Raw genomic sequence first — 19,444 nt, 5'->3', positions numbered from 1 at the left:
CACATCATCACACCAGTGGCCTAAAGGAGCTTTTCCCTCTCTACCTCCGGTCCCTCCCAGCCACTGGGTCCAAACTGTGACAGTACTAAAAGGGGGTGGGGTGCAGCTGACTGGAAGCCAAGCAGATGGCCCTGAGGAGCTCAGAACACGATCCAACTGCCTGAGGGACAACAGGGGCTCTGCCAAAACATTTGCATATTTGACGACAGATCCAATCCCATTACAACTAGTTGCAAGAGGTATGAGAGTCCTTTTCTGGGCCTGGCATTGCATTGCATCCCAAATCTGCTTACCACCTGGTAGGAAGATTTTCATTATTCAAAACTCTCTCTTAAGATAGGGTTTGTTATAAAGACCCAGCCTGTTTGGGAAGTCTGCTTGGATCCATCTGGAGCTAAAGGCAGGAACTAATCCACAATGCAACGAAGAGATGGGCTGGCCCAAGGGCAGGTTGGGGCTGCAGCTGGTCTCGGGAGGCAACTCTGTTCCTCCCCTGGGGGTGGACGGTGGCAAACACAGATGACACAGCCCTTCCTTCATGCTCCCATGTCACCAGGTGAAATGCAACCTCTCTCTCTCCAGAGAAGTAGCCCACCCCCAGAACTGACCTCATGGTTTGTGAATTCTGGAGCACATGTGAGAAATTCAGGGAAACTTATTTGACTGCTCCAAGAAGGTCATTTAGACATCAGGGAGAAGAAGGGATGTGCTCTGGTGTCTGCCTCAGGGAGGACCCTCCTCGCTTACCACAGTTGCCTCTTATTGCATCAGGAGGCACCCAGCACCTGTTACAGCATGGGCAAAGTGGGATGGGCCCAGCTTTGTAGCCCAACTCCACTGCTTATCTTTGACTGCATCCCAGGTTTTAAAAATGATTTCAGATTACCCAGTATTTTGCATTACATACCATTGTCAACTTCCTTCAATGCAGGTAATAAAAATGGGACATGATAAGATTTATTTCTTCCCAAATGGGCAAACTGTGACAGGAGCGCCTGGTGAGAATAGGGCCTTTGAAGCGGCCCCTGCCTGACTGCTTTGCCTCCAACCCCAGACCTGGTTCTGAAGGTACAAGAGAAAGCCTGTGTCCTCTCCAGACAGGAAAGTAGAGAGAGCACCACTGTGCTATTTTAAGCAACTGTGCCCAATTCTGGGCTGGCTCAGATGCCCAGAACTTGCTCCTAGCCAGAGCTGCCCCTGGGAGAACTCCAGGAAGCTGACGGGGCTCTGTTCCAATCACCTAGGGGGTTTCTCGCCATTCAGAGGAAAGAGTTTTCAGTGGAATAGAGGACCAAGAAATGAAGCATTAACAAACATCCCTTACTTTTTCTGGTAGAGAAAAGAGTGTTTCTGGAAAGTCCAACTTCAACATGTTGTTTAAATCTCTAACTGCAGAGGAAGTTAGTTAATTCTACAGAGGAAGACTCTTCACCACCTCAATCTCTTGGCCACTGCTCTACTCTGAGTGACAGTGATGGGCTCTGCCCAGGATGGCAGAAGGTCAACTGACTCAGTTCCAAAAGCAGCAGGCTGACTTCCAGCATCATCCGGGCAGGGAGAGAGGGGCCCTGGCGGTGATGTTGATGGCTGTCCAGTCTCAGCTCAGCGAGCATCTTATCTTGTTCTTGACATCCCTGCTCCTCCCCTTGCCAATGCTGTTAGTCCTGTCCTGACTGCTGAGGCCACTCCGAGGTCCTGGGCAGACCACAGTGTCCTCCCCAGCCCAGCCAGCTGGCAGGACCGAAGAGACACTGCAGACAAACCAACTTCCTCCTCCAAGGGGTCTCCCTGGGCTTGGGTCAGGAATGAGAAAGCCAGGGACAGGGGAGCAAGCAGAGTGAAGCCAGGTCACCCTGCCAGTAACGCGAGGGGCTTGCTGCAGGTGTTAGGCAACCCTGCCGGCTACCACCTTTGGCAGCCCAGCACCAACGCAGATCAGTGCGTGGGGACACTGCAGAGGCAGGAGGCAGTGATTAGAGGGAGGCAGAATGGAGTTCCAAGACAGAACAGAGAGAGGGAAAAGAAGAAAGAACAAGAAAGAGGGAGGAGAAATAAAGAAGGAAGTGAAAAAGAAACAGGAAGAAAATGAAAAGGTGAAAGAAAGAAAGAAAGAAAAAAAACCATGAGAAGGGGAAGAAAAAAGGAAGCTGCTTCCTTTTGGATCCACCTCTGTGCCATGGTGAAAATGGAGCATGGGGCTGTGTCAGCTCTCAGGACCACCTGCCTCCATCATCAGCAGGGACGGGGAGGAAGAAACAGAATGCTAATGGTCACACCCCCTACCTGTCCAGAATGAGAAGTGATGTCGCCCGAACCTCTCCTGACCCACATCCACCCGGGGAGCCATTGTCCACCACCTCTGCAGGGGCTCCAGGAAGCCAGGGTCAGCCTATTTTCTCTGACCTTTGCAAACTGCCAGCACCTACATGGTGATCTCTACTGGCCTCCCCGACCATCCTCACTGTCCAGAGCATCAAAAACAACACCCACAGCATGAGCCAGACTAAGGTCTATTCTTTGGGGGGCTCCTTTATGGAAGACGTGTTACAAATCCATGGTGTGCAGCAACATAGAGAACTTCCAACGTCCTGAGTGGGCTGAGACTTTGCAGCAAAAGCTCTAGGCTGCTTTGTCCTTGCCAAGAAGAACATTTCTGACTAAGCTTCTCTCTCTCCTCAAGGGAGAGCCACCAACGCTATAATGGGTCAGGAAATGCTGATTTGCTTTTGTACCAGTCAAACAGAATCAGGGAATAGAAATGAAAACAAATAAAACGAAAACATAAGCCTGCAACTTACAAACATAGCAATTCCATATGGTTCAGCATATACGTATTACAGAATCAAATACAATTTATTTTGGTGTCTCCACTAATTTTCATATTTTCTGCTATTTCTTGTAGAAATAAAGATACCCAAGCAATGAGAAGAAATAAAAGAAATAATCAAGCTGGGTCCGGAGAGGGGTTCTAGATGACCACTGGAAGCAGTGGTTCTCAGACTCTGGGGTGCACTTGAATAACCTGGAGGGCTCATAAAGAACAAAGAGGCTTAGGGCTGTTGAGGTGCAATAGGCTGGTTCTGGGTACGCTGCCAAGTTCTAAGGTGATTCTGATTCCCACCAGAATTTAAGAAGAATTGACTTAGGGTAGGACCAAGTTTAACTCAAGGTTTCACAATCAAGAGAGATCATTTAAGAGCAGCTGAAGTGGCTCAGGCACCATGAGTTGGAAGGATTTCTAGGTCAGCCTCAAGGAGAAGTCTCCCTCTAGACTCAGGTACCTAGGGCTGGGTGGGGTCAGTGGGCTTCTTTCCCTGGCCCACAGCCCCTGGGCAGGGGCCTGCACTTACTGGTGAGGACCTTGAGGGTGAAAGGGTTCTTCTGCTGGATGGTGTGGGTGAAGTGGAAGCGGGCGTTGCAACTGTAGTCGGTCTGCATGTCCTGCAGCATCACGTTGGAGAAGTACAGGTCTCCATTATGGCCCTGAGAGACACGTTTGTCTTGGGTGATGGGCTCCATGGCTATAAGAAAACAGAGGTACAGCAGCAGGTTAGTAGTAATAACAGTAATCATCACCACCACAGTCCTGGCAACAGAATACTTTACAGAGGGTCAGGTGGCGACCAGGAGCTTGACATCACTTGGTCTAGTCCTCTCAACTCTGAAGTATGGCTTATTCCCATTTTACAGATCAGAAAGCAGAGGATGTAATACGTTCAGCATTGCAAAGGCAGAGAGGAGAGCAGGAGTTTAGACGTAGACCTGTCTGCCCACCATGTCCATGCTCTGTGGCCACACTTTTCTCTCTCCTATTCACGCCACAAAAGATCTCACTGGCTGTGGGGCCAGCAGAAGGAACACAAGCCTTCAGGTGTTCCCCAAGGCTCAAATTCTCAAGCTAGCAGCGAGAGCACTTTGAGGCCAGGGACCATGATCTGTTCATCTTATGCCCCAGCACCTGTCTTAGGACTCGGCATATAGGAGGCACTCAACTGTCTGCTGAATTAAATGAAATTGAACTTGGCCTTGCTGTATTTAGTAAAAATGTAATCATCAATTATAATGTATACCTTTGTTTTTTATCCCTAAGAAGAAAGCACTACTGTGGCACCAAGATGGCTGAATAGGAACAGCTCCAGCCTCCAGCTCCCAGCGTGAGCGACACAGAAGACGGGTGATTTCTGCATTTCCAACTGAGGTACCGGATTCATCTCATGGGGGTGTGTCGGACAGTGGGTGCAGCCCAACGAGCGAGAGCTGAAGCAGGGCGAGGCATCGCCTCACCCGGGAAGTGCAAGGGGGAAGGGAATTCCCTTTCCTAGCCAAGGGAAACTGTGACACACAACACCTGGAAAATCGGGTCACTCCCACCCTAATACTGTGCTTTACCAAGGGTCTTAGCAAATGGCACACCAGGAGATTATATCCCATGCCTGGCTCAGAGGGTCCCATGCCCACGGAGCCTCCCTCATTGCTAGGACAGTAGTCTGAGATCTAACTGCAAGGCAGCAGTGAGGCTGGGGGAGGGGTGCCCACCATTGCTGATGCTTAAGGAGGTAAACAAAGTGGCCGGGAAGCTCGAACTGGGTGGAAGCCTGCCTCTGTAGACTCCACCTCTGGGGACAGGGCATAGCCAAACAAAAGGAAGCAGAAACCTCTGCAGATGTAAATGTCCCTGTCTTACAGCTTTGAAGAGAGCAGTGGTTCTCCCAGCATGGAGTTTGAGATCTGAGAACGGACAGACTGCCTGCTCAAGTGGGTCCCTGACCCCGAGTAGCCTAACTGGGAGACATCCCCCACTAGGGGCAGACTGACACCTCACACCTCACACGGCTGGGTGCACCTCTGAGACGAAGCTTCCAGAGGAATGATCAGACAGCAACATTTGCTGTTCAGCAAAATTCACTCTTCTGCAGCCTCCGCTGCTGATACCCAGGCAAACAGGGTCTGGAGTGGACCTCAAGCAAACTCCAACAGATCTGCAGCTGAGGGTCCTGACTGTTAGAAGGAAAACTAACAAACAGAAAGGAAATCCACACCAAAACCCCATCTGTACGTCACCATCATCAAAGACCAAAGGTAGATAAAACCACAAAGATGGGGAAAAAGCAGTGCAGAAAAGCTGAAAATTCTAAAAATCAGAGCACCTCTCCCCATCCAAAGGAACGCAGCTCCTCGCCAGCAACGGAACAAAGCTGGACGGAGAATGACTTTGACGAGTTGAGAGAAGAAGGCTTCAGACGATCAAACTTCTCTGAGTTAAAGGAGGAAGTACAAACCCAGCGCAAAGAAACTAAAAACCTTGAAAAAAGATTTGATGAGGCCGGGCGCGGTGGCTCACGCCTGTAATCCCAGCACTTTGGGAGGCCGAGACGGGCAGATCACAAGGTCAGGAGATCGAGACCATCCTGGCTAACATGGTGAAACCCCGTCTCTACTAAAATATACAAAAAACTAGCTGGGCGAGGTGGCGGGCGCCTGTAGTCCCAGCTACTCGGGAGGCTGAGGCAGGAGAATGGCGTGAACCCGGGAGGCGGAGCTTGCAGTGAGCTGAGATCCGGCCACTGCACTCCAGCCTGGGTGGCAGAGCAAGACTCCGTCTCAAAAAAAAAACAAAAAACAAAAAACAAAAAAACTAGCCAGGCGAGGTGGCGGGCCCCTGTAGTCCCAGCTACTCGGGAGGCTGAGGCAGGAGAATGGCAGGAACCCGGGAGGCGGAGCTTGTAGTGAGCTGAGATCTGGCCACTGCACTCCAGCCTGGGCAACAGAGCGAGACTCCGTCTCAAAAAAAAAAAAAAAAAAAAAAAAAAAGGTTTGATGAATGGCTAACTAGAATAACCAATGTAGAGACATCCTTAAATGACCTGATAGAGATGTAAACCATGACACGAGAACTACGTGACAAATGCACAAGCTTCAGTAACTGATTCAATCAACTGGAAGAAAGGGTATCAATGATTGAAGATCAAATGAATGAAATGAAGTGAGAAGAGAAGTTTAGAGAAAAAAGAGTAAAAAGAAATGAACAAAGCCTCCAAGAAATATGGGACTATGTGAAAAGACCAAATCTACATCTGATTGGTGTACCTGAAAGTGACGGGGAGAAGGGAACCAAGTTGGAAAACACTCTGTAGGATATTAGCCAGGAGAACTTCCCCAACCTAGCAAGGCAGGCCAACATTCAAATTCAGGAAATACAGAGAACACCACAAAGATACTCCTCGAGAAGAGCAACTCCAAGACACATAATTGTCAGATTCACCAAAGTTCAAATGAAGGAAAAAATGTTAAGGGCAGCCAGAGAGAAAGGTCGGGTTACCCACAAAGGGAAGCCCATCAGACTAACAGTGGATCTCTCGGCAGAAATTCTGCAAGCCAGAAGAGAGTGGGGGCCAATATTCAACATTCTTAAAGAAAAGAATTTTCAACCCAGAATTTCATATCCAGCCAAACTAAGTTTCATAAGTGAAGGAGAAATAAAATCCTTTACAGACAAGCAAATGCTGAGAGATTTTGTCACCACCAGGCCTGCCCTACAAGAGCTCCTGAAGGAAGCACTAAACAGGGAAAGGAACAACCAGTACCAGCCATTGCAAAAACATGCCAAAACGTAAAGCCCATCAATGTTAGGAAGAAACTGCACCAACTAACAAGCAAAATAACCAGTTAACAGCATAATGACAGGATCAAGTTCACACATAACAATATTAACCTTAAATGTAAATGGGCTAAATGCTCCAATTAAAAGACACAGACTGGCAAATTGGATAAAGAGTCAAGACCCATCAGTGTGCTGTATTCAGGAGACCCATCTCACGTGCAGAGACACACATAGGTCCAAAATAAAGGGTTGGAGGAAGATCTACCAAGCAAATGGAAAACAAAAAAAGGCAGGGGTTGCGATCCTAGCCTCTGATAAAACAGACTTTAAACCAACAAAGATCAAAAGAGACAAAGAAGGCCATTACATAATGGTAAAGGAATCAATTCAACAAGAAGAGCTAACTATCCTAAATATATATGCACCCAATACAGGAGCACCCAGATTCATAAGGTAAGTCCTTAGAGACTTACAAAGAGACTTAGACTCCCACACAATAATAATGGGAGACTTTAACACCCCACTGTCAACGTTAGACAGATCAACAGACAGAAAGTTAACAAGGATATCCAGGAATTGAACTCAACTCTGCACCAAGCAGACTTAATAGACAGCTACAGAACTCTCCACCCCAAATCAACAGAATACACATTCTTCTCAGCACCACATTGCACTTATTCCAAAACTGACCACATAGTTGGAAGTAAAGCACTCCTCAGCAAAGGTAAAAGAACAGAAATTATAACAAACTGTCTCTCAGATCACAGTGCAATCAAACTAGAACTCAGGATTAAGAAACTCAATCAAAACTGCTCAACTACATGGAAACAGAACAACCTGCTCCTGAATGACTACTGGGTACATAATGAAACGAAGGCAGAAATAAAGACATTATTTGAAACCAATGAGAACAAAGATACAACATACTAGAATCTCTGGGACACATTTAAAGCAATGTGTAGAGGGAAATTTATAGCACCAAATGCCCACAAGAGAAAGCAGGAAAGATCTAAAATTGACACCCTAACATCACAATTAAAAGAACTAGAGAAGCAAGAGCAAATGCATTCAAAAGCTAGCAGAAGGCAAGAAATAACTAAGTTCAGAGCAGAACTGAAGGAGACAGAGACACAAAAAACCCTTCAAAAAAATCAGTGAATCCAGTAGCTGGTTTTTTGAAAAGATCAACAAAATTGATAGACCGTTAGCAAGACTGATAAAGAAGAAAAGGAAAAGGAATCAAATAGACGCAATAAAAAATGATAAAGGGGATATCACCACTGACCCCACAGAAATACAAACTACCATCAGAAACTACTATAAACACCTCTATGCAAATAAACTAGAAAACCTAGAAGAAATGGACAAATTCCTGGACACATACACTGTCCCAAGACTAAACCAGGAAGAAGTTGAATCCCTGAATAGACCAATAACAGGCTCTGAAATTGAGGCAATAATTAATAGCCTACCAACCAAAAAAAGTTCAGGACCAGACGGATTCACAGCTGAATTCTACCAGAGGTACAAGGAGGAGCTGGTACCATTTCTTCTGAAACTATTCCAATCAGTGGAAAAAGAAGGAATCCTTCCTAACTCATTTTATGAGCCAACATCATCCCAATACCAAAGCCTGGCAGAGACATAACAAAAAAAGAGAACTTTAGACAAATATCCCTGATGAACATCGATGCAAAAATCCTCAATAAAATACTGGCAAACCGAATCCAGCAGCACATCAAAAAGCTTATCCACCATGATCAAGTGGGCCTCATCCCTGGGATGCAAGGCTGGTTCAGCATATGCAAATCAATAAACGTAATCCAGCATATAAACAGAACAAAAGACAAAAACCATGTGATTATCTCAATAGATGCAGAAAAGGCCTTTGACAAAATTCAACAGCCCTTCATGCTAAAAACTCTGAATAAATTCGGTATTGATGGAACGTATCTCAAAATAATAAGAGCTATTTATGACAAACCCACAGCCAATATCATACTGAACGGACAAAAACTGGAAGCATTCCCCTTGAAAACTGGCACAAGACAGGGATGCCCTCTCTCACCATTCCTATTCAACGTAGTGTTGGAAGTTCTGGCTAGGGCAATCGGGCAAGAGAAAGAAATAAAGGGTATTCAATTAGGAAAAGAGGAAGACAAATTGTCCCTGTTTGCAGATGACATGATTGTATATTTAGAAAACCCCATCATCTCAGCCCAAAATCTCCTTAAGCTGATAAGCAACTTCAGCAAAGTCTCAGGATACAAAATCAAGTGCAAAAATCACAAGCATTCTTATACACCAATAACAGATAAACAGAGAGCCAATTCATGAATGAACTCCCATTTACAATTGCTTCAAAGAGAATAAAATACCTAGGAATCCAACTTACAAGGGATGTGAAGGACCTCTTCAAGGAAAACTACAAAGCACTGCTCAATGAAATAAAAGAGGACACAAACAAATGGAAGAATATTCCATGCTCATGGATAGGAAGAATCACTATGATGAAAATGGCCATACTGCCCAAGGTAATTTATAGATTCAATGCCATCCCCACTAAGATACCAATGACTTTCTTCACAGAATTGGAAAAAAACTACTTTAAAGTTCATATGGAACCAAAAAAGAGCCCACATTGCCAAGACAATCCCAAGCCAAAAGAACAAAGCTGTAGGCATCATGCTACCTGACTTCAAACTATACTACAAGGCTACGGTAACCAAAACAGCATGGTACTGGTACCAAAACAGAGATACAGACCAACAGAACAGAACAGAGCCCTCAGAAATAATACCACACATCTACAACCATCTGATCTTTGACAAACCTGACAAAAACAAGAAATGGGGAAAGGATTCCCTATTTAATAAATGGTGCTGGGAAAATTGTCTAGCCATAATTAGAAAGCTGAAACTGGATCCCTTCCTTACACCTTATACAAAAATTAATTCAAGATGAATTAGAGACTTAAATGTTAGACCTAAAACCATAAAAACCCTAGAAGAAAACCTAGGCAATACCATTCAGGACATAGGTATGGGCAAGGACTTCATGTCTAAAACACCAAAAGCAATGGCAACAAAAGTCAAATTTGACAAACAGGATCTAATTAAACTAAAGAGCTTCTGCACAGCAAAAGAAACTACCATCAGAGTGAACAGGCAACCTACAGAATGGGAGAACATTTCTGCAATCTACTCATCTGACAAAGGGCTAATATCCAGAACCTACAAAGAACTCAAACAAATTTACAGGAAAAAAACAAACAATCCCATCAAAAAGTGGGCAAAGGATATGAAGAGACACTTCTCAAAAGAAGACATTTATGCAGCCAACAGACGCATGAAAAAATGCTCATCATCACCAGCCATCAGAGAAATGCAAACCAAAACCACAATGAGATACCATCTCACACCAGTTAGAATGGTGATCATTAAAAAGTCAGGAAACAACAGGTGCTGGAGAGGATGTGGAGAAATAGGAACACTTTTACACTGTTGGTGGGACTGTAAACTAATTCAACCATTGTGGAAGACAGTGTGGCAATTCCTCAAGGATCTAGAACTAGAAATACCATTTGACCCAGCCATTCCATTACATTCCAAAGGATTATAAATCATGCTGCTATAAAGACACATGCACACGTATGTTTATTGCAGCACTATTCACAATAGCAAAGACATGAAACCAACACAAATGTCCATCAATGACAGACTGGATTAAGAAAATGTGGCACATATACACCATGGAATACTATGCAGCCATAAAAAAGGATGAGTTCATGTCCTTTGTAGAGACATGGATGCAGCTGGAAACCATCATTCTCAGCCAACTATTGCAAGAACAGAAAACCAAACACTGCATGTTCTCACTCATAGGTGGGAACTGAACAATGAGAACACCTGGACACAGGAAGGGGAACATCACACACCAGGGCCTGTCGTGGGGTTGGGGGAGTGGGGAGGGATAGCATTAGGAGATATACCTAATGTAAATGATGAGTTAATGGGTGCAGCACACCAACATGGCACATATATACATATGTAACAAACCTGCATGTTGTGCACATGTACCCTAGAACATAAAGTGTAATAATAAAAAAAAGGTTCATACAAAAAAAAAGAAGAAAGCACTACTGATTATAACTGTAAGATATATACTAATCAACGATGTACGTCATCAGTTTTAAGAGGCCTTTCAATTTTAGAGGTGTTAAAATATGAAAATGTCTGATTAATGATATCATTGGAGTGGCTGAAAATGTTGACTATATTTTTTTTTTTCCAAGTGCTATATCTGATGTAAACCCAAAAGACCACGTTTCCAGGCTGTTAGGTTTGTTAGAATATACCTAAAGCTGACTACTCACAGCTATCTCCTTTCTATCCCCACAATTGTTTTTTTTAAAGTCACCATTTCTTAAAGCACAAGGTTAACGAAGACACCTTCCCCACAATGGGCTGGTCAGCTCTTCTAACCATTCCTGATTTACTGTAGGCCTACTATGTGCCAGGCACTGTGCTAGGTGCTGGTGAAAGATGAGCAAGACTGTTACCGCTCTCAAATAACTTCCAGTTTAGTAGAAGAGGCAGCAGATAAATAAACAATTGCAATGCACCATGGTGAGCAGAACACACCAGTTAGAAGGGGATGAACTGCAGAAACGAACCCAGTGCATTCTAGGGGGTCCTAAGCTGGACCTTAAAGGCTGCATATCTTATACCAGCAGAAAAGAGAGAGGAGCTGAGGTTTCTAAGGAGCTGGAAGAGTGTGTGCTAAAGGCTAAGAGTACACAGTCCACTCAGTGGCGTAGGGCGATAAGGTGGGAGAAGGGCTGCAGAGGCAGAGGGCCAGATCTGGAATGGGACTGGGTGCCAGGGAAAGGGATTCTGGACCATTATTTTGAGGTGATGGAGGAGCCAAAGAAGGGCTTTAAGCAGATGAATGAAACTATCAATTAACTATCACATTTTTAGAAAGACCAGGGAGGCCTGTATGGATAATTCTTGTTACCCAGGGAAAAACTGATGGTGGCTGGGGCAGGGGGGATGTCAATGAGGACAGAAAGAAGACAAGGGTCTAAGATCTACTTGGGAGGCAGAGTAAACACCATTTGGTGGTGAATGTGATGTGGGAGAGATGAGAGAGGGGAGGTTGAACTGTGAATTAACAAATGAGGCCAGCAGCCTGGGGCCAGGCAGCCTTCCCCACAAATGTGCACTGTGATGGGGGAGGAGAGAGACAGTGATTGAGCACAAAGCCATCCTCAACCTGCAAAACAAATTACAATGCTGCCTCATCAACAGGGCAGCCTCTTTTCAAAGTAGGCTGCTAAGAATTCAGGGATGGATAGAAGGATGGATGACTGGCAGGTAGGCAGGTGGGGATATAGGTTGATGGATGGCTGGATAGATGGGAAAGGAGGGATGGAAGGATGGGGAGAGGGGGCAAACAGGTAGGCAGAAAGAGGGAGGACAGGAAGCCAGAAAGACACACAGAGAGATAACAGCTTTCTATTTACCTTTATTAATGCTTCTCCTTTTATTTAAATTGAAAACATGGGAAGAAACTGAGGTCCGGAAAGGTTGAATGAGCCTCAGTCGAAAATTGAGCCAGAACAATCACTGAAAGATGTTACTCTGTCCCTGCTCCAGATACCTTATCTCCCCATCACTCCTTTATGAAAGGTTTCAATTCCCCATTCACCCTTCCTCCTACCAGAAGAGCGAATCAGAGTAAATCCAGACCAGCCAATAATTGAAAGAGGTGGTTTGGTATCAACTGCTTTCAATTGGCCAACTGGAAAAACCATTTCTCATCTTCTCCCCTAATCCCTTCTGTCTTACTCTTCATTTTCATTATCATGTTACCAAGTGCATACTGTGTGTCTGGCCCTGTTTTAAGCACTTTGGACGTATGGACTCATTTGTTCTTATAATAATCCTATTAGAGAAGCACTATGATTAGCTCTGTTTTTTTCCAGAAGAGGAAACTGAGGCCCAGAGATGTAAGCAATTTGCTCAAGATCACACAGCAGCCAGGCTAGAAAACAAGCCCCAGCAGCCTCTCTCTGCAGAGCCTGTGTTCTCAGCCCGGTTGCCACATTGCATCTGCTTCTCACAAATCAAGGTCTTCCAGCTCGGGTAAGCCCTTCCTCATTTAACACACCCACCCCGCTCCCTAAGGTTAACATATAAACACCACACCAGGCCCCCAAGACTCACAGCTGCTCATCCAGAAGATGACCGGGGATGGAAGTCCAGGCGGGGGGTTGCACTGGAGCGTCAAAGGAGCACCCTCTTGGACCACGACAGGGTCTAGGTTTTCCTTCGGCCACAGAGGAGATTCTGGAGAGAAGTGGACAAAGAGGACAAAGTGAGGGTGATGGCTGGGCCCAGGGCAAGGAGCAGGGTCAGAGGCAGGCATGCAAAGAGGAGAAACAGAAAGGGCACCTGGATAAGGAGGGAGCAAGAGAGAGGGACAGGGCACATAAGCCTACTCGAGGGGCTGCCCTTGAGAGGCAGGAGAAGGGAGGCATCTTCAAAGGCTCCCCTCCTTTCCCCTCTCCTGTGCCCACAGTGGCCAGTGAAATTGTTGCAGACAACAACTTCAAAAGGAAGGCTTTGGGAGCTTCCTTTCCAAGGAATCGTTCTGAGCTGGGGAAGATGCATAGAGAACACCAAGGCATCTGCAGGCCAAGGGCAAGTGCAGCCCTTCTGGAATGGCCTTCCACATCCCCCACTCTCCATTTACCCAGGAGCAGGGCATTTCAGCCCTGCCCCACGCTACTCACTAGACACCTGCAGGCGGATCCTATTGGACAGGGCTGTGCCAAATTTGTTGCGGGCGAAGCACTGATATTCCCCCTCATATTCCTCTGGCCGCCCGCCACTGCGGAAGTCAATCACCAGGGTCCCAGACCTCCTCCTCATGGACACCCGGGGGTCCTTGGCAATGTTGAAGAATCTGCTGTTTCGTGTCCAGTGGAAGCTGTGGAGAGTGGGGAGCAGGGGCAACCAAGACGAATGGGGTGGGCTCTGGGCTCCAGGCAGATCTCAGATCCCTAGTTCCTGACTCAGTACCAAAATTCCCTCTCGCAGCCCCATCGTGGCACCCCTATACCAACAGGTACCAGCCTGGCCGAGCAGAAGAACCATCTGGAGAGCTCAATAAAAAGCAAAGTCCCAGGTCCCACTCAGGTGACTCTCCAGGGCAGGGGCCTGGCGTTAGTATTTCTACCCAGCTAAGACTGGGACTCGTGGCTCTAAGTGTTAGATACTCAAGTAGCTACTCGGGGGTTATGTTAAACACATCATCGAGGAGAGATTTTCATTTCTAGAATCTAGAGTCTGCTGCTTCTTCCACCCCAGGACATTTCCAACCTCCTACTAGCAAGGCAAACTTAAATTCATATTCCACCCAACCTAAACACATCAGGGAGCTGGCCCTGCTCCTCCTACCGCCTTAATTTTACAATCCATTCTAAAGCCAAAGTGAATTGGCTTAGCTTATTTGTGCCCTGCTCAGTGAGTATAGATTACATAGCAGTGACCACGCCCTGTAGCCCAAGAGTGGCAGCTTTTAAAGAAATGGCAGCCTAGTAGAACTGAGCCCCTGCTGAAGAGCACTAGAATGGCCCCCTCTGCTCGTCCTGGGAGCTGCAGCCAGGGCTTCACATCCTCTGATGCCCACAATCTAACTTGTAAAAGAAGCAGGGAAAGCAGGAGCAGCTGGAACAGCAGGGGCTGCTCAGTGCCACAGGATCATTGTCCCTGCAAAGGAACCGCGGGGGGAAAAAACCAAACCTCAGAAGCAAGCAAGGTTACCACTACCCTGACTGACCCTTCAGGGTGACTCACATGGCCAGTGAGGGAGTCCCTGCTGGTTCCCAGGCTCACAGCTCTGGGTTCGAGACTGTCTTGTGTGAACCTGGGGGGCCAGAATAAAGCTGCTGCATACCTGGCAGCCTCTGCTTGGCCTCATGTCTCCTGCTGACAGACACACCCTAGATGGGGTCCTGTCACATCTGGGTCTGAATCTTGCATGAGGCTCCTGAAGGGCTCAGTCTGTGGATGCTACTTTGAGGATGGGGATGGGGGCGGGTAATAACGTCTGCCATGTCTCCGATGCTTATCATTTGATAGAAATGAATCTGGCCTTGGGGGATCAGAAGCGTGAGTTTAAATCTGAGCTCTGCCCCTTTCAAGCTGGGTAACCTTGGACCTCTGTACCTCTGTTTCCCCTCCTCTTCATACGGGCATTTGTCCTTCCCCAGAGCACTGTTAGGTGGTCGAACAAGACAATGTGAGTAACAGAACCTAACCCAGAGCCTGGACACACACAACAGGCTTTTAATTCATGTCTGTTGTCATCTCATTTGGTCTTAATGAGCACATAAACAGGTAGAAGTAAGCTCAGAATGAAAGACTTGAGTTGGCTTGGAAGAGGAACTTCCTATAAGCTAAAGGTGGGGCAGAGTGGAGGAAAGAATGTTAAACAGAAACTCAGAAAACTGAATATCCAGTCCTGGCTTTTGGTGTGAACTCAAGCCACTTGTTTTCTGGTCTCCAGTTTCCTTATAGGCAAAATTTCCTGTTACCTCACTTGTGCCTTCCACCTAGTAGGTGCCTAATGGAAAGTTTTTGGAATGGATGAGTCTAATTTTCTAGCTGCCTCATTTGCCTTAGTTATCATCAGGCCCAGAAGCAAGCGGGTGGTTTCAATGCGTTCTTTTCCCCTCCACTCACCTGGGGGCAGGGTTCCCTTTTGCTTCACACTCAATCAGGATGTTATCACGGGGGTCCACGATGTGATCCTTCACTGACTGCTTGGTGATGGTCGGTGGCTGTGTCACTGCAACAGTGCACAGGGAGCACGGTCAGGGCTGCAGGGACTTCCCTGGGGTCCAGCTTGGGGAACAGCTGAGATGAAGAGCTTCAGAAGCCACACATGCAAGCAGGCAAGTGGGTGGGGTGCGGGGGGGCGGTGAACAGGGCCCCATTCTAGAGACCCAGCTCCTTAAATGGTGCCACAGGAAAGAAGGTGAGTGTCAAATATTAAGCAGAAGAAGAATCCCTTTAAAAAGATCCCATAGGCAGCCGGGCGCGGTGGCTCACGCCTGTAATCCCAGCACTTTGGGAGGCCAAAGCGGGTGGATCACGAGGTCAGGAGATCAAGACCATCCTGGCTAACACAGTGAAACCCCGTCTCTACTAAAAAATACAAAAAATTAGCCAGGTGTGGTGGAGCGTGCCTGTAGTCCCAGCTACTCGGGAGGCTGAGGCAGGAGAATGGCATGAACCCAGGGGGCAGAGCTGGCAGTGAGCTGAGATTGTGCCACTGTACTCCAGCCTGGGCAACAGAGCAAGACTCTGTCTCAAACAAACAAACAAACAAACAAAAACCCATAGGCCAGGCACGGTGGCTCACACCTGTAATCCCAGCACTTTGGGAGGCTGAGGTGGGTGGATTGTCTGAGGTCGGGAGTTTAAGACCAGTCTGGCCAACATGGTAAAACCCCATCTCTACTAAAAGTACTAAAAAATAAAAATTAGCTGGGCGTGGTGGTGAGCACCTGTAACCCCAGCTACTCGGGAGGCTGAGGCAGGAGAATCACTTGAATCCACGAGGCTGAGACTGCAGTGAGCCCAGATTGCGCCACTGCACTCCAGCCTGGGCAACAGAGCAAGACTCCATTTAAAAAAAAAAAAATTCCATAGCATCCTAAGGAGAAACTGAAGGCCAGGTTTTTAGTTTACTCATCCTTACATTACAATGCTTAGCACGACATACAGTGCACAATAGTTTTTGATAAATGTCTGTTGAATGAATAAAGGAAGAAAAAGCAGCTAGATTTTCAGAACTTAGGGGTCATGGAGGTTCTGAGCCCCGGAGGCTCAACAAATGGCCAAACTATGGTGAGGCTAGGGCAGAGAGGGCCTTCAGTCCCCAAGAACTTCCCAGATCCTCCCCATCTAGGTCCCAAGTGCCAACCGTCTACCCTGGGGTCCTGTGCCAGCCACTGGAGGATAGGGAAACAGCTGTGGTACACATGAGCTTCCATCCAATGACCCTCTTCTTACCACATGCCCCTCTGTTTTTCCCAGCAAGAGAGTGCTGCAGGCAAGCCTCCTTCCTTCCCGCTCAGTAAGAGACCCCACTACAGGGCTCTGGTGTGAAGAGGCCCCAGCAGAAGTCTCAGCAGGCCACTAATCCCCAGGTATTGCCTCACGCCTCATTCCTCCCTCCCACCTCCCAGAGGCACAGGCACAGAGAGCCACGCAGGGCACTTACGCTCATTCTGAATGCTTGCTGTTAGTTCCGACGGGTTAGCATTGGAGAGGGAGAAAAGAAGAACATCGTTATGCACACAACCGCCCAGGCGTCCTCACGCCCCAGCACACAGGGAGTGGGCGGGGTGCACCCGGGGAGGGCGCTGAGCACAGGGCTGTCTCCTCCTGGCTGCAGAGCTCAGTGCAAGAACCAAGCAGAGTTGGGGAACGGACCCAGAGAGTGCCTTATGGAGAAGGTGACGCCTCCCCTGGGGGACCAAAACCACGGAGTTGGGCAGAAAGACGCTCTGATCAAAGGACAGTGTCACCAGGAAGTCCACATGTCCCAAGGTGACAATGCTGCTTGAAAGAGGCCTTGAAGGTATTTCCCTCCATCTGATGCCACTGAGGGAAGTGGGTTCCTCAGCCGACAGTGAACAGGAGAAGCTGAGGGCAAGACAGGTGCCAGGAAGGGAGTGGATTGGAACCACTGCTGCAGGGCAAAACTCCAAGGTCTCACTTCTCCCATAACACCTTCTCTCCTTGGCATCTCCTCCTTTGCCATCCTATGGAAGACTCTAGAGACAAATGCCCCTTTCATGGTACATTGCCCTATAGAAATCATGCTTCTCAATGGGAGGCTCCAGGGATGAAGCAGAGTCTACGGCTCCTTTCTGTGCTTTTCACAAAGAACGTAAGGAGGCAGGTGGCACAAATCTCCCCCAGCTCCTACCTGAAGTATGCATGTGCTCGTATAGGTGTGCTCCTGTGCAGGTGGGTGTATGTATCTGAGGTCTGGGCTTCTCAAATTTTAACATGCATATGCATCACCGGGGGCTGGTTAAAATGCAGGTTCTGATTCAGTTGGGCTGGGGTGGGGCCTGGGACTCTGCCCTTCTGACAAGTGCTCGGGCAACACCACGCTGGTGGTGTGTGAACCACACTCCGGATAGGAAGGTTTTAGATGGTGTGCTTTTTGTGGGGACAAAGTCTTGGTTAAAATGTGCAGAAAAGAGAACATGTGTTGCTGCGACTTTAAAATGTCTTTTCCTGATGATTATATCAGAAAGTAACATGACATTCTCATTTCATGCAGGTGCAGACTATTGTACTGTTGTTGCAGGCTGACTTTTTCAGAGTGAGGGCTCTCTGTGGGGAGTTGCGAGCTGCCAGCATCAGGGCAAAGTCATGGTGACCTTGAAGCCTTCCTACCTGACTTGAGTGAGACGTGGCGAGGATTCTGGGGGCTTAGCGAGGGCAGCCTGGAGAGGCCAGAGTTAAGCTCAGAACAAGGGGTGCAGGAAGAGCCACAGCAGGAGAGGGAAGGGAGACCCCAGAGGAGGGGCAGAGTGTGGCAGGACAAGGGCCCTGCTGTACGTGCTGTGCATGAAGGAAAGTCTTGAGACGAAGACTCATGAAAAGATCCAAAATAATTATTTTGTGTGACCCCCGGAGGACTGAAGAGACATTTGCTTCACCATTTGCCCAGGGCTGCCCGGGCAGGAGACAAAGGACTGAAAAGTCCAGGGGGAAAGCAAAAATCTATGGCTTCTGAACACATGCTCCCTGGAGCTCGTCTCTGTGGCATCTTCACCCATATATGATATTCTTGCCAGGGCCCCAAGAAAGGTAACTCTAGAAGGATGAATGACAGTTGGCTTGGGCGGGAAGAAGGGGCCATTCTTAGGAGAGGCAGGGCTGTCACTGGGACCCACTCCCCTTGGCCCTTAGCCCAGGCCCTTGGCTTCTTCATTCAGGACATTTTTGGGGTCTCACCCTGGGTAGCAAGCCTGACAAGGGACGTCCTTTGCCTATACAAGACTTCAAGCCTCTCTTATAGAATCAAAGGCTGACTCAATGGAAAGAGCCCTAGACATTGTCCAGGGAATCTCCAGATCCAAGGAAGAAGTCTCTTGGCTAATATCATACAGGAATTTTGCTGCAGAGCTAGAATGAGAACCCGCTCTCTCAGTGCCTGGTCCAGAGTTTTGTTTTGTTTTTTTTAAACAAATCCATCCTTGGCCAGAGAGGTGAGCAAGCCAGCTGGGGCCTCAGGACTCTGCTCTCCTTGACATTCTGGAGAAGGGTGAGTGAGAGGGGAGACTGTGGGTGCTGGAGACTCTCCGGGCAGCAAGAGCTGGTTGGATGCTGTCCCCAGCTCCCATACTATCAGGCCAGGGGCCTCTGGAGAATCTACTTGACTAAAGGGATGGCATCTGCAGCCACCACTGTGCTACTAAGGAATTTCTTACAGGGACAGAATTGACCCAGAAGACAAACTGCGACAGGGAGAAGACAGTGGGGACAGCTTGTCTAGGGATGAGGGTGACCAAGTTCCCACCCAGTGTCACACCACTCGCCTTCTATGGAGCAGTGGAAAGTGAATTCCACAGCTGTTCCAGCTCAGCTCTGCAGGGACTGAGGCAGATGCCTGCTCGGTCCGCGAGGTTTCTTTACTCATGTGCCTCTTTTCTTTCCCTGGCTCTGATACCTACGACCTCTGGCACCCGTCCCTCAGGAGATGGAGCATGTGAGTGCGTGTGACTGAGGTGTATGTGAGTGGGAG

General features: G+C 47.6%; 1 protein-coding gene across 26 annotated transcripts in view; it reads right to left on the bottom strand.

Moving 5' to 3' along the window:
* The window catches only part of NFASC (neurofascin), a 200,828-nt gene that overhangs the window by 61,190 nt on the left and 120,194 nt on the right, over nt 1-19,444 (bottom strand). For 17 of the 26 annotated variants that reach the window (XM_078004018.1, XM_078003948.1, XM_078003979.1 and 14 more), the window contains 4 exons: nt 15,355-15,460; nt 13,401-13,597; nt 12,832-12,954; nt 3,351-3,521 (listed from right to left, as the gene is read on the bottom strand). In XM_078004018.1, coding sequence (XP_077860144.1) covers nt 3,351-3,521; nt 12,832-12,954; nt 13,401-13,597; nt 15,355-15,460 — 597 coding nt within the window. Of the gene's footprint in view, nt 1-3,350; nt 3,522-12,831; nt 12,955-13,400; nt 13,598-15,354; nt 15,461-16,900; nt 16,919-19,444 lie in introns of all 26 variants that reach the window. The other 9 variants (XM_078004025.1, XM_015119315.3, XM_015119392.3 and 6 more) reach the window with 1 other exon arrangement.

This window comes from Macaca mulatta, chromosome 1 (genome assembly GCF_049350105.2).
Source record: "Macaca mulatta isolate MMU2019108-1 chromosome 1, T2T-MMU8v2.0, whole genome shotgun sequence".
NCBI lineage: Eukaryota > Metazoa > Chordata > Mammalia > Primates > Cercopithecidae > Macaca > Macaca mulatta.
This window is presented reverse-complemented; position numbering and strand designations above follow the sequence as displayed.